The sequence below is a fragment of the Phodopus roborovskii genome, unplaced genomic scaffold (assembly GCF_943737965.1).
Source record: "Phodopus roborovskii unplaced genomic scaffold, PHOROB, whole genome shotgun sequence".
In the NCBI taxonomy this organism is placed as follows: domain Eukaryota; kingdom Metazoa; phylum Chordata; class Mammalia; order Rodentia; family Cricetidae; genus Phodopus; species Phodopus roborovskii.
The window spans coordinates 11,789,047-11,805,114 of NW_026125278.1; the positions used below are offsets into that span (position 1 = coordinate 11,789,047).

Genomic DNA, 16,068 nt, shown 5'->3' on the forward strand with positions numbered 1-16,068 from the left:
TCAAGGACAAGTTACTGGGGAAAAGGATTTCTATTTTTGTTTCAACAGGAAATAAAAAGCTGTGGATTCCTTCCAGACTAATGTGGTTTGAGCAAGTCAGACCACCTGACAGAGTACCAGGTGATCCTACATTCAAAACAGCTGAACAAAGCAGCCTTGCAGTTAACTCAGATGTTTCCTGTTTTTGAGGAGGATGGAAATCGTACTCATCAACCTTTGGAACATAAGCAGGTTAAGGAATTGGCTGAATCTGTCCGTGCTCATGGCATTAATGCTAACTACACCTCCTCACAAGTAGAGAGACTGTCTGCTATGGCTATGATCCCTGCAGACTGGATGTTTGTCACAAAAGCATGCCTCACTATGGGGCAGTATTTGGAATGGAAAGCCATATGGCATGATCCTAGCCAATCACAGGCCTCCATTGATTCACGATTAAAAGGAGGATTGATGGTAGTCAGAGAATTGATTTGGTGCAGGAACAAATTGACACACTCTGGCAGCTAGCCCAACTGGGCTGTCAATGGAAATATTCCAGTTTATGTGTCACAAGTGTACAATATGAAAATTATACAAGAGCTGCAAACCTTTCTAAACAACTTTATCAGTATCTTTTAGGTGAATGGACAGGAGAATTTGATAGCCTGATGGACCAACTCCGAATGGCCATCGTCCATGTGAATTCCACCCGTGTGGACGCCTCTCTATCAGAGGGATTGTTCTCCTGGATCTCCACCACTTTTTCCCACTTTAAGGTGTGGGCGGGTGTAATGGGGTTTGGCCTGCTGTTATATGATGGGGTGGTGCTCCTGCTCTGGTTGGTGTGTAAGCTACGTGCTCAACAGACACATGACAAAGTGGTTATCGCTCAAGCCCTAGCTGCTATGGAGATAGGCTCCTCTCCCACTGTGGGGCTAAGCATGTTAAAAAATGGACATTAATTGTCCAATAGGACAGCCCTTGCACCCTGAGTCTTCTATGACATTGCACCAGGTTAGGGTGTCCATTTTTTACCAAAAACAGCCCTAATGCTCTTCGGGGTTTTTTCCCATTGCACGCAGACAGGTGCTTCTTTAGTTTAGCCTAAATTCTTCACGCTCAGGTTGTTTGGCTTAGCACTGCACTCCATGTTGACTCTAGCCATGAGCAGCTCCGAGAAGGGCAAGTCTGGTTGCCTGTGGGTTGGTGTCCAAGGCCCCACCTCCAGGGAAAAGATGCCAGAGGGGTATGGCACTGACTTGGCTGACTACCAGGATTCAGGCTCATTACAATGTCCATCTCATTACTGGAGATTAGGCCACTACCCTTGCCTGTTGCGTTTATAAAACAAAAAAGGGGGAGATGTAGAGAGCCACCGGTGCCATTCCCGAAGATGGCACCGGTTTCCTGTCCATAAGCCAACAAGGCGCAGATGTGCGATCCACGTCATGGGGTGACCGTTACGACCGTTGCGGGCTGCAACTGTCAGTAACGGACACAGCTCCTCTATATAAGCAGAGCCCTTTTTCCTCCTCGGGGTCTTCCCTCAACTTGCTGTAATGAGCCGTGCAATAAACATAGCTGCAGAAGAATTGTTGTTGAGCATCGTTCTTGCAGGTAAGGCGATAGAGCTCGACAGTTAACGACAGTCCTAAAAGAGATACAGAGTAAGGAAATGGCTCAATTGGTAACATGCTTGTCCCAGGATCGTATGTGGTAGCGTGCATCTGTAATCTCATTGCTGGGGAGGCAGAGACTGGGACAGCTCTGGGACGTCCTGTCCACTTAGTCTAGCCACATCAGTGAGCTCCAGGTTCAGTGAGAGACCTTATATCCAAAAATAAGATGTCAGCCTCTGCCCCACCCCACAAACACTTATGTGAACATACAAACACACACAGAGACACACAGAGACACACAGAGACGCACACACACACAGACATACACACACAGACACACACACACCTCTGCTCCACCCCACGAACACTTATGTGAACACACAGACACACACACACACATACACACGCACACACCTCTGCTCCATCCCTACAGTTTTCTGATTATTTTCTCTCCAGTGCTTCTGATTTTGGGATATACCTTCTAAAACATCTGAAATAGCCTATACTCGCTCTTGGAAGCACACCATTGTTTAAATTTGAACTTAAATTGCTTTGTGAAGATCTCTCACTGGCTGATGATTATTTTTCATTGAAAATATAATGCAATCATAGGAGGTAAAGTAACAGTTTATTACAATCATATGGACAGCAGTATGAGATGTTGGGGCACCTGTACAGACCAGCTGCATGTAAGTAATTTTACTATTTGGTACAACACTTTGTCAGGATTCTGAGAGTTTTCTGTGAAAACAGGAGAGACTTTTCAAACTGTAGAGCAAAGGTTATAATGACTCCAAATCTCAGAATCTATTCCTTTTCCCTGGTGCCCATTTCTCACAAATCCTTGCCTACTCTTTCTCCCTGACTTCCTGTGAACCTTGCAAGTCTTGCTTAGTGTCTTCAGCATCCATCCTTTGGAATTGGTCCTCACTGCAGGCTCCCTCTAAGCCTGGCTTTGCATTTTTCTTGGGCTAAACCTGGTGTACAGGTGCTTCCCAAGTGAGTCACCACTGCCTTCAAGGATTCACTTATGATTAACAATGCTGCTATGTATGGAGTAAGGTTTTTCTGCCCGCTGCCGGTCTTATCCCGCCGCCGCGCCAGCCCCAATCAACACACCAAGACTCTGTAATTGATATTATGCTGTTGGCCAGTTACTTGTTTCTTATTGGCTAGCTCTGTCTTAATTATTAACCCATTTCTATGTATTTCCACGTGGTCTTACCAGTGAGAGGCAGCTGGCGGTTCTGCCTTCTCCTGACTCTCCATCTTGACTCCTCCTTACTACTTCCTCTTTCCTCCTCGTCTCCTAGACCCTCTTATCTTCCTTTCCTATTGGCCAACAGTGCTTTATTCTTTAACCAGTATGAGAAACATGTATACAGAATGACATCTCCTATCACTGCTGTCCACACTTAATTCTTCTGCTAGCTATCTCATTTGCAAGCATGCCCAAACCAAAGCCTATGGGCTTCGTGCAGCCAAGGCTATGAAGGCAACTCAATAGTAACTCAAAGCCTTAAGATTGCTTCAAAAAAACCATTAACTCTATTTTCCAGTTCTTTAGCATCATCTGTAGATGGCAACACTGTTTCACAAGGTCAAGCTGTTGGACACACCTGGTCAACATTTGCTTATCCATGGCGACTTTTGGTAACTTAGACTTCAAAGGTCCCAAAGTGAATCCACTGTTAGTTTTCCCGGTCCACTATTTCCCTCTCCCATCTTCAGCACTGTGACTGAAGGTGCATCTTCTCAGCCATCCTTTCTCAAACAATCCTCTGAAGGGAGATGTCATTCTGTAAGTATGTTTTTCATACTGGTTAATGAATAAAGCACTGTTGGCCAATAGGAAAGCAAGATAGGCAGGACTAGGAGACAAGGAGGATTTGAGGAAGTAGTAAGGAGGAGTCAACATGGAGAGAAGGGAGAGAACAGAGGTCCCGGCCCTCTCTCCAGTAAGATGAGACCACGTGGAAATACTTGGGTTAATAGAAATGGGTTAACACTTAAGGCAGAGCTAGCCGATAAGAAACAAGTAACTGGCCAACAGCATTGTATCTAATACAGAGTCTCGTGTGTTTTTTGGGGCTGGCGTGGCGGTGGGACCAGACTGGCGGGAAAAACCTTACTCCTAACAATCCTCAATTCTCCTGGTTTCCTCCATCCTCCCGAGACTCATTCAGACCCTCCCTCAGACCCTTGCAAGCCTCATTATACTTGGAGTAACCTAAAAAACTTTTACCGCGCTGCTGCTGCCCTGAAACCCGCCCTCTGCTTTATTCTCCAGCCTCCCTGCAAGCCTGCATGTCACCATTCTCCTCTAGATTTCTCAGCTCTAGTAACTCAATTTCAAACCTTACAAGGTTAGGCTTATTGGAGTTCATCATAGCTTGGCTTAGGGATCGCCCTTCACAGCCACAAGTTACCTAATTATGGTAGCGTCCTCGCGGTTATTTTCTGTTGTTCTCCACATAACCCTCCTTCCTTGCTTCGTCCTATTGAAGGGCGGTAGAATGTGCCACTTTGGAGTAAGTGCAATTCTGAGCCAACAGCACTTAAAGAAGTAGCAGCCGTGAGGCGCCTTTTGGGTGCTTCTGTGTCTTCCTGAAGGCCAGAGACAACTCCACTGCGATGGTACTTCCCCTGAGCTAGAAGGGAAGTGACAATCTTAACTTTCTCAAATTAAGCTTAACTAATTAATTTAGTGTGCACGGTTGTATGCGTGTGCATGGGAATGTGTTTTCTCCAGCCCATGTGTAGCTGTGGAGAAGCTGGCTAGCTGGTTCTTAGATCTTAGGAGAGGCAGCTGCAAGAGACCGAGAGAATCCCCAGAAATACTGTAAGGAGAGGATGATGGAATGTTCCAGTGGGAGTGAGAAATGAAAACTGCAGAAGCTTAGCCTGTGGCATTGCGAGGGGAATGGGACTCATTGGGAATGGTAGCAGAAGCTGTCCATGCTACTCTCTGGTAAAGAACATGTCTACATTCCACACATGTCCTGAGTGATTGAGGCTGAATTCAAACTAACTTACACAGTATAGGAGGCTGCAGCATTCTAGTATTCTGAGTGTGGCACGGTCATTGCTCACTATGTTCACACAAGTGACGTGACAGGCAGGCAGCGACACACAGACAGAGACAGAGAGACAGACAAGAAAGAAAACCCTGAAGGTTGTTGAGGAGTGCTTGAGTTTAAACGTGCTAACAAACCGGGCAAGGAAGAAGCAGTCAGGATCTATAAGGAGATCAGTTTCTTTAAGGTGGAAACTCACACTTAGCACTGGGCCACTAGGAAAGTTGACTTTGAGGCAAGACTCCCCCCATCAAAGGGCCCAGCTCGTACAATTTCAAATTCGGTGGAAGAGTGGGAGACTAAAGTGATTGCTCCTCAGGGGTTCACTGCGTTCACAATGACACCCACGGAACTGCCCCAGCTTCAGCGGGATGCTCAGTGGGTACTATAGCTGTGCAAAGGGAGTCCAGATTACATCTTTAGTTGGCAATGGAACTCCTCAGTAACACCGTCCATGTGGCTTTGCAATACGCAGGACTCATGGGATCAGAGAAGCCTTCCCCAAGGTTCCAGAATGCTGCGGAGGCCAGGTACTGTGTGGCAGGGCCAGATTGCCTGCAAGGAGGTCCCGAGAGGCCACCGTGTGAAGCTGATACAATACAAGGGCAACAGAGACCCCGGGCACCGTCAAGGCAATGGAATTGTTCCAAGAGAGGCTACACGAGCATCCAGAGGCAGCAGAGAGGCAAGGCTTGTAGAGCCCAGATGAGGCCAACTAGAGCCCTGGTGCAGGATGTGGAGTCGCGGGTTTGGTGGTGGTGGTGGTGGTGTGTGTGTGTGTGTGTGTGTGTGTGTGTGTGTGTGTGTGTGTGTGTTTGTCCTGATGAGCTTGGCCTTGGTCTTGCTTTGTACTAGCCCATGGTGAGCTCTAGGTTCATGAGAGATGCTAAGTCAAAAATAAGGTGGAGAAGAAATGAAGGAGACACCTGATGTCGCCCTCTGGTGACATGTGTGTAGAAGGACAAGGACTCCTGGCCCCTTTATTTTCCCCAAGTCTGCCTTTGCCTGGGATGCTTCTTCCCCTCCCAAACTGAAAAATACTTAATCCTTTTCTCCATTCCTGGAGATGCAGGTCTAACCCACCATCTCAGGGAAGTCTCCCCCAATGATAACTACAGCAGTCCTAAAAGAATATTCCTGCTATATTCGTTGAGCCCTTGCTATGTGGCAGACATTTTCCTGTACACTTTCTTATACAATTTAACCTTCTTTAACAGCCCCATAAGGAGCCGATATTAGTCTCCATATACAAGTGGAGAAAAAAGGTTAGAATGGTAAGTGGAAATTCCTCAGGACTCTCCAGGACTCAGACATACCTCTACTGTGGCTCTAGAACTGTTATGCAGTTACTTACTCAAGTGGTGGCTGAGTGTCTTCCTCCCTGGGGAATGCAGCCTTAGGCTTGCACCCACCCTGGATGCTAGCGAAGGACACTTGGGTGGAAGCTGCTGTTCTTTTCCAGACATGGGTCTTCACTAAAGTGCCCGGAACCAATTTTAGACAACTTTTTAATATGTCTAGCATTTATCTTGGATCCTTGAATCTGTGTGAAAGTTACTATGCCTGTGTGTTGTTTTTTTTTTTTTGGGGGGGGGAATAAATGGTTTTAAGCTCCTTTTAAAGAGACTACAGAGAAAATAAAGGTGTGTGGGAATGTGAAGACTCCTTTTACCTATTTGAAAAATCAGCTCTGATATGAAATGATCATCAAAAGGCCCTGCTATAAACAGAAATGGAGTATAAGTAAATTTATATTCACTCTATGGCAAGGACACAAAGCAGAAGGAATTAAAATGCATTTAATTTAAAAATTATTCTGAGATTTCTATACTTAATGATGCCCCTAAGAATTAAAGTACTTCATATTTGGCATTATTTGAAATAATGGGGCTGCAGCTTTAGACATTTGCTAACATAACGGACCTACATATCTTCCATTGATGGGTCCTTCTCTGTTTAAAACAGTCTGCTTTTTTTTTTCTGGAAAAAGGCTTTAAAAGCAACACATGAAAAAAATAGGCTTTTTATTATCAATGCTGAGAGATAAAATTAGAAATTCTATTTAAAATGTAGCTTTGCGAGAAATTTTAGTTTGTTTTCTTGCCGGATTATGCCTCTAAAGAGAAAGATGTAAGGACATGGACATCATAGCTTAACTATTTTACTACTTCCATGGATTGAAATATTATGACACAAATTTGAACTTTAGATTTTCTTGTCATTATTGGGGAAGATAAGAACATTGAAAATAGATCCTTTGTGAGTTAAAGGAAACTCAGAAGGGCAGTGAAGTGGATTTTTTAATTTTTATTTTTATTGGCAGTGTAGTTATTTGCTGGATCACTATGGTGATTTTTGTGCCCATAACCTCCAATGCAGTATGTGACAGTGATCATAATTAACATCAGCTGAGCATTTGTGCCTTAGATCTGGGCTTTACCGTGCATATTAGAAGGGTTTCCTTTAAACCCACAATTTCATGGGGCCAGCATTCCTGTTTCCTGTTCAGGAAGCCCGTGTGCCCCTGGCTTTTCAGGTAGTAATGGCCAGGCTGAGGACAAACCCATGCTGTCTTGATCACAGGGGTTGCAGACCATCCCACAAATGGCTGGAGACAACTGTGCATCTCTGGTGGAACTATATATAACATCAACTACTAAAAATTAGAAGCTTATGGCGATCCACAGAAAGAAATTTAAGATGGCAAAGTACAGATCTTGGGTTCAATTTAACACATTCAACAAACTGGAAATCAAGGAAAATGTTCTGGTCATGGTTGACCGTCATTGTTCCTGGCACATCTTAGGTATGCCATTTAGACCATAGAAAGGCAAATACTCAAGCAGCAAGGCCAAGACCTGAATGAAAGGCAAAGAGCTGTTCTGCACAATGGAGGTGCTGTGCCACTAAGATGGTCAGGAAGATGAAGTCTTTGCAATAATGTCAAAATGTTCAGAAAGGGCAGTTTACAGATTCCAGAAGAACATTATGGTCATTAAAGCTTTCCATGTCTAACCTAAACCTCTCCAATTTCCTTAATTGTAAGTGATTTATACATACATACATGTTCAAGAAAATGCAGGGTAACTCTGCAGGGAAATGGTGGCATTTGGGTAATTAACTAATTAGAATAATTCATGGCAAGTTGATAAATCGTCTAAGTGTCAAGGAAAAGCCAATCCTGGAGGTCTAGGCCCAGATTATACACTTGGGATTCTTTGTGCCCATTAACTCTCTCCTCTGTTTATTTTGTCTCTTTATAACTATTTGCAAGTAAATGTGATCATAAATATTAGTTAGGCATCAGGTCAGGATTTCTTGTCCCATCTTTATGCCACAGCACAGTCTTATATTTGTTCTAATTCACAAACATCCCAAAGCAAATCATGATCTCATACTTCATGTTAGAGTTCTATATTCATTACTTTCTTTTTCTGTGATTTAAAAATTTACCATGGCCAAAAGCAACGTAAAGGAAAAAGAATTTGTTTTGGCTTGTAGTTCCAGGAGGCTAGGGTCTGTGATAGCAAGGAGAGCGTGACATGCTGGTAGGAGCAGGAAGCTGGCTGGTTCTATTTTTCATCCATACACAGGAAATGGAAAAGACAAGAGGAAGAAGCCTTACTCCAGTGATGACCTCCCAACCGCAAGGCTTTACCTCCCAAGAGCTCCATCACCTTCACAGACAGTGCCTCCCTCCGACTGGAGACTGAGTGTTCACATCCATCCATCTGTGGGAGATGTTTCTCATTAACCCACCAGATTCATGTCTTTGGTCTTTGGTCTCAATGATCTCTTGGCCATATCCTGATGTAAAGTGCATTTAGTTCTTTCTACTCTCCCCCTCTCCTCCCTCTCTTCTCTCTTCTCTCCCCTCTCCCCTCTCCCTCTCCCCTCCCTCCCTCCCTCCCTCCCTCTTTCCCTTGCTCCCTCTCTCTCCCTCTCTCTCTCTCTCCTCCCTGAAGACCAGGATGTAACTCTTGTCTACTGATCCAGCATTGTGGTCCCTGCTATGATGATAATGGACTAAAATGAACTAAGCCTCTGAAAGGTAAGCAAACCCTCGATTAAACGCTTTCTTTCCTAAGAACTGCCTTGGGCTTGATATCTCCTCACAGCAGTAGGAGAATGCCTAAGACAACCAGTAAGCTCCTTAACTAAAATGAAGTTCTGATCAATGGCTCAGTTGTTAAAGATGCCACCACATCTGGCAACCTGTGTTCAATCCCAAGAACCCACGTAGTGGAAAGACAGGACCAATTCCTGTAAGCTGTACTCTGACCTCCGCATGTAGGCCATGGAACCCATCCACAAAATAAATAAATAAATAAATAAATAAATAAATAAATAAATGTAAAGTAGAGTAATCGAAATAATCTAAACATTATTAACTGAGAAAACTAGAAGATTGTGCATATAATAATGTTTTAAAAATAAGGAATCAGCTCTGAAAATGCATTGTTTTCTATTGGCACACACACAAAAAATATAAGCATTCTATTCTCATCCACTCATATTATTCCTTAGTCCCTACTCTGGACTAATGAATTAGTGCCCTACTCTGGGCAAAGAATGCTTCAGGAACCAGGAACACAGGACAAAATAGATAAACTCCCTGCCCTCACAGAACTTGTAGGTATTGCAGAGAAAGCAGCTCTTAAACAGACAGTTGAGTGAATTATTAATTAATTATAGAATGATTAATTGGATGAAGGGCAGACGCAGGGTGGCATCACCATATGCCAGGGCAGCCTCACCTAGGTCAACGCTTCCCTGTGAACCTCATACAGAGCTCCGGGATCACTGGGATCTTGCAGCGCAAAGACAGGAAATACAATTTCTATCAAGAGCATATGTCATTTTCATGAGAAAATGGCATTTGGAGCTTTTGAAAGAGAAATAACTTACATCTCTCTCCCCCTTTGTTCCTGGAACCCACAGTTGAACAGCACCAGAATTTTTACTCTCTGCTTGATTTGTGCAAATCTGGGTCAGTGATCAGTCATTTTTTTTTCTCTCTCATTCTAACACATCAACTGAATGAAATAGTTAAGATAATAAATTTAGACTGCAGAACGAAACCCGTAAAGTAACACAGCTATTAAGGAGTCTCCTTGCCGGGGCTTATTAGGGAACAGATTTGTGACCTTTGATAGTCAATCCACCACAAGCTTGTGAAAGAGTCTTGCTGTTGACCTTGAGAATAAGATACATTGAAGTTCTGTTTTTATAGGTTCAAAATCAAGGACCACAACAAATGAAAGGATTATTTTGAAATTCATGTAACATGTATTAGTAATGGAATCTTCCTCAAAGAGATAGCTGTCACTGGATGCTAAAGAGTAAAGACTCTAAACACTCCACACTCACTGCCCTATGGTATGTATTTCATCTCCTTGAAATGCATTCACTACTGATTTATATGAGACAGGTTTGCATTCAGAACTTTCCTGGGCATTAGGGATACAGGGTTGTTTGACGTTCTTGGCTTCAATCTTAGGACCATAGGTGCTACAGTAGAAATACACGTCAGATGTGATGGAGTGAACATGTGCGTCTTTTTGGGGGTTATACCTTTGGTGAGGATAGAAGAGGAACGCCCTCCACAGTCAACATTCAGCAAGGCTAACTTTCTAAAGTTTCATTTCTTAATAGTATTTGTTGTAATCAGAGGTTTCTGTGCCCTGCCTCATCCCACAGCCGCTTCCCAAATCACTACACAGAAGCTTATATTAATTATAATTGTTTGGCTGATAACGCAGGTTTATTACAAATTAGTCTTACATTTATGCTAACCCACTTGTGTTAGTCTATGTATTGCCGTGTGGCCGTGGCTTTCTTTGCTGGTTCACTGGCATCTTGCTTCTTGCGCGGCTGGCTCGCATCTCCTCAACTCCGCCCTTCTTCATCCGAGTCCTCAGTTTGATTTTTCAGCTAACATTATGCTACCTTGCCATGGGTCAGGACAGCTTTTATTGTTACCTAAGGGATAATCATGTTCACAGTGTACAGAAGGGTCACAACCCACAGCAATTTGTTGTTGTTGTTGTCTGTTGATGGTGGTGGTTGTGTGTGTGTGTGTGTATATGTGTGTGTGACATGTTTTTATTAATACTTGTTGGTGTTGTTGATGGTTGTGGTATAAATGTGTGTGAATGCATGTGGTGTGTGTTTTATTAATATTATTTGTCGTTGTTGTTGTTGTTGGTGTGATGGGGATTCTTCTGTATGTATGTTTCTTTTATTGGTGGATGAATAAAACACCGTGGCCGATGAGGCAGGGTGATTGGTGGGACTGGGAGTCAAGGAGGATTCTGGGACGGTAGGCAGAGGGCAGTCCAGATGTAGCATGTAAGGAGTAAGAGGCCCAGACCCTCTCTCTGGTAAGATATGACCATGTGACACACTCAGAGTGACAGAGGAGATGGGCTAATGATGATCAGAGCCAGCCAATCAGAAGCCCTAGTCAATGGCCAACAACCTCACAATTAATACAGTGTCTCCTGTGTTATTTGGAGGCTGAAGGGACAGCAGGACCCAGGCAGCTGGTAGGAAAGAGTACACATAAGAGTGGTGTGTGTGTGTGTGTGTGTGTGTGTGTGTGTGTGAGAGAGAGAGAGAGTGTGTGTGTCTGTGAGTGTGTGTTATGTGAGTGTGTGTGTATGTGACTGTGTGTGTGTGTGTGTGTGTATTCTGGTGCATGCCTGCCATGATTTAGAAGTTAGATGACAGCTTTGGAGATAGTTATTTCCTTTCACTGTAGGTTCCATGGACTGAAGTCATCAGGTTTTCTTGATGAATGCTGTTGTGTCCAAACTCTGAATCCCCAAATCACCAAGAGACCCGATCTGATGCGCAAGCAAAGAGTCTTTAACTAATTGATTACTGTATTAACTTGGGTCCTCCCTCTGACACAGTGGGTGGAGAAGAAGGACCTGGAGGGACTATGGGAGCCTGGATTGCTGTGGAGCAAGGGGAGTTTCTGGGGTCTGCAACAGTCTCAGGATTTTGCACCTCCAAGCTTGGACAACCCGTCCCGTGTTGATTGTTGTAGTAAGGTTGCTATGCCTTGAGGCCCTCCAGGGCGGTTGCTATGCTCTGTATTCCAGAGCCTTCCAGATAATTTCTGGTGGGTTCCCTGCCACATGGAGGGTGTCTGGAGCTTTATTCCCAGTAATTAGGGAAGGTCAGGAACTCAGCACCTGTTGCTGAGTCAGAGGCCTACATCTTGTTGGGTCTTTTCTGCAGCCTGTCATGGCTGCTAAAGCAGGGGGCTGGGTGAAGTTCTGGTCCCTGCAGCTCTTTTACCCACAAAGTCATCCCATTGGCCACATTCATGATTTTTATAGTTACTATCATCTCTAGGAAAACCAAGAAGAAAAAAAAAAAATAGCCAGGCATATCAACACTTACCATGAGAAATATCACTAAGTATTCAAGGTGTAAGTGCTAGATACATTTCCTGTGTTGCTTTAAACAGAGAATCACAATCAAGGGGCCAAGAACAAATTGCCTATTGTCTGCCAAATTAGTTTGGCAGAACCGAGTTACTTCTGGAGGCTTTGGGAGGTGTAGAGAGCCACCGGTGCCATTCCCGAAGATGGCACCGGTTTCCTGTCCATGAGCCAGCAAGGCGCAGATGTGCGATCCACGTCATGGGGTGACCGTTATGAGCGTTGAGGGCTGCACCTGTCAGCTTAGGACACGACTCCCTAAAGCATATATAAGCAGAGCCCTTTTTCCTCCTTCCGGGTCTTCCCTCAACTTGCTGTAATGAGCAGCGCAATAAACATAGCTGCAGAAGAATCCTGTTGTTGAGCATCGTTCTTGCAGGCGAGACAATAGCTCTTCACAAGTGGTGCCGAAACCTGGGAACCTGACATCAACGCCACACAGGCTACTTTGTATTTTTAATAGATGTATGTACATTTATCTCCCATTTGCTTCGGGTCATGGTTAAACTAGACTTCACCCACCCAGCTTCCTGTGCTCTCAGTGTTTGAAGGAATGATAGTATGCGGTATTCATTTGAACAGGGCAGATATCCGAAAGATACCTTCTCTTACTGAGTGTAGTCCTCAGAACCTACACAGCAAGCCAGGTGTCCCGGCCAGGTGTGCCGGTGTGGGATCCCAGTTCCCGGTCAGGCAGAATCAGACAGCTGTCTGGGGCTCACTGGCCGGTCAGCCTGGCTAAATTGCTGAGCTCCAAGCCAATGAGAGAGCCTGTCTCTCACACATACAAAACAAGTTGTTGTGTAATATTTTGACTGCATTCTGACAATAAACTTTGCTTCGAATCAGGGGACAAAGTTAGCTACTAGCTGAGTAAAATTAACCATAGAGGTTTTGGAGGACTGAGGACAAATAGAGAGACAGGAAGTAGTGGGGTAGGGCTTAGAGGGCATCCCAGCCCTTTTGGATGGAGAACGACAGAGATAGGGAGGTCTCTGGCCACTTCTCTGCTGCTTCTGTGATCATTCAGGTTCTTACCCTGACATCTGACTCCCTAGTTTTCACTGATGAAGAATAATTAGATAAATGAATCGCACGGTGAGGAATGACCCCTGAGGTTTTGGTCTGGTCTCGACATACGTGTACATACATGTGCACTTGTACCTCTTGCCATGCACTCACACACAGACACAATTACAAATAGACGTCTGCTTGTGTACTCTGTTCCAAAGTGAAACCCATCGCTGTGTTCTCCTGGTTTAACGCCCTTCTTGATTCTCATCATCCCCAAAGCCTCTACATTTAGTACTCTGGTCTACGCCACAATTGTCTAGACAGCTGTAGCAACAGTATGGCATATGCTCTACTCACTCCCATTCTTATTGGATATTCTGAACGCAGCGCCTTACACTGCTCGGCCATCCTGACATGGCAATGGATATTCTAATCCAAGAACTACTGATAGATTTAATGCAGAGTGATAAAACTGCTGATTTTCAGACAAAAACAAAATACGAACTGCTGCTTCCTACTAATATTACTAATTAACATTGTGCCATGACATAAATCATGAAAGAGGAATGGAAGAAATCACGCTGTAGAGTCAGAAGGCAACTCATGAGTTTTTATTAAGACTAGAGGAGTAAAAACCAGTGGAAGTTTTAATAACTTTCACTGTCAAGATAACGAGGCAATCTTTATTATTAAAATAATGAAAGAATAGTTGAACACAGTAGAGCACCTATACATCCGAATGCACAATGACGATTAGATGATCTACATATTCTTACATAATGAAAATAGGTCTAATAAAGATTTTAACTGATATTGAAAATGCCTAAGTGTAGCTTAAATTTTTTTTCTGAGAGTTTTGTGACTATGAAAATTTTAAACACTGACTAGAATATACAAATGAATAAGGTATGGTTTCATATGGGAAGAATATATTTTAAAAGATGTCAAGTTTCCTCAAGTTTTAATAACATCAATAAAACTGCAGTTGGCATTTCTTTTCTTGTAGCCTGGAAAAAGTTACAAAATTCGATGGGAAAAGCGTTGATTACAAAGGTTTTTGTGTGGAGTGGAGAGATGGCTCAGTGGTTGAGCACTGGCTGCTCCTGCAGAGGGTTGGGATTTCGTTCCTGGAACCCACGTGGTGGCTCACAACCTTCTGTAACGCTCGTTCCAGGGGACCGGATGTCCACTTCTGACCTCTGCAGGCAGCACACACGCTGTACATGTACGCATGTATGTAGGCAAAGCACACACATAAAGTAAATAAATAAATCTAAAGCAAAAGCTTTGTGTGTGAAACGAAGAGGGTACTGAAGTACTTAGCTTAGCTCCGCGAGTTCAAAGCTCGTCTGGGTGTACACGGCTAGTTTGAGGTCAGGCGGGGACATAATGAGACCCTGTCCTAAAAAACCAAAACAACGTTCACAGCAAGAATAAAGTAGCGCAGTGCTAACCGTACGAGAGGTGCGTTTTTAAACAGAACGGAATGACAGAAGCTCTCTCTCTCTCTCCTTCCCTCCCTCCGTCCCTCTCTCTCTCTCTCTCTCCCCACTCTCTCTCTCTGGTCACGTTTCCGCTTTATCACCCTGGCATTAATTAAAAAGCTTCTTTCAAGCATTCCAAGAATCGAAGCACCGGGCTGCGGGATCCCCAGCCCCCTCCCTCCACTTTTAAAACTCCCCTCAAATACAGTGTGTCCTTCACAAAACAAAGTAGAAGTGCAGCGAGTCAGAGCTCTTCATTCAGCTAGGGAGCCCGGGGCCGCCAGCAGCAACCACCACCGCATCCTCCGCACCTCATCCGCTGCCCCTGCACCCGCCGCCCCCGCCCCCTCCGCACCCGCCGCCCCCGCCCCCCCCCACCCGCTCCCCCGCACCCGCTCCCCCGCATCCCCGCATCCACTCCCCGCATCCACTCCTCCGCTCCCCCGCACCCGCTCCCCCGCATCCACCGCATCCACTCCCCGCATCCACTCATCCACTCCCCCGCATCCTCTTCCCCGCATCCTCTCCCCCGCATCCTCTCCCCCGCACCCGCTCCCCCGCACCCGCTCCCCCGCACCCGCTCCCCCGCATCCACCGCATACTCTCCCCGCATCCACTCATCCACTCCCCCGCACCCGCTCCCCCGCATCCTCTCCCCGCATCCACTCCCCGCATCCACTCATCCGCTCCCCCGCATCCTCTCCCCCGCATCCTCTCCCCCGCACCCGCTCCCCCGCACCCGCTCCCCCGCATCCACCGCATACTCTCCCCGCATCCACTCATCCACTCCCCGCACCCGCTCCCCCGCATCCACCGCATCCTCTCCCCGCATCCACTCCCCGCATCCACTCATCCGCTCCCCCGCATCCTCTCCCCGCATCCACTCATCCACTCCCCCGCACCTGCTCCCCCCGCATCCACCGCATCCTCTCCCCGCATCCACTCCCCGCATCCACTCATCCGCTCCCCCGCATCCACTCCCCGCATCCACTCCTCCGCTCCCCCGCATCCTCTCCCCGCATCCACTCCCCGCATCCACTCATCCACTCCCCCGCATCCGCTCCCCCGCATCCACTCCTCCGCTCCCCCGCACCCGCTCCCCCCGCATCCACTCCTCCACTCCCCCGCATCCACTCCCCCATCCACTCCCCCAGCCCGCGCACCGCACGGCTCCGCACGACGCGCACTCGCGCACGGCAGCGCGCTGCTTTACGGCGCTCGCCCCGCCCCCGCACGTAGGCGCGGAAGCCGGCGAGCATGGCGGCGGGCGGCTGGCTCGCGCTGCGCCTGGCTGCCCTGGCCGCCTGGGCTCTCTCGGCCGCCAGTCACGTCGAGGTAGGCCTAAACGTTGTCACGACCCGCGCGCCCCGACTCGCAACCTCTTGCTCTGCTCTTTGCACGGCAAGAGACGGCACACTTCCGGCTTCTGAGCCCCCTGGGA

General features: G+C 46.2%; 1 protein-coding gene across 1 annotated transcript in view; it reads left to right on the plus strand.

Moving 5' to 3' along the window:
* The first annotated feature begins 15,884 nt into the window (after positions 1-15,884).
* Positions 15,885-16,068, plus strand: part of Pigk (phosphatidylinositol glycan anchor biosynthesis class K) — an 82,699-nt gene continuing 82,515 nt past the window's right edge. The window contains exon 1 of the mRNA XM_051195574.1: positions 15,885-15,962. Coding sequence (XP_051051531.1) covers positions 15,885-15,962 — 78 coding nt within the window. The remainder of the gene's footprint in view (positions 15,963-16,068) is intronic.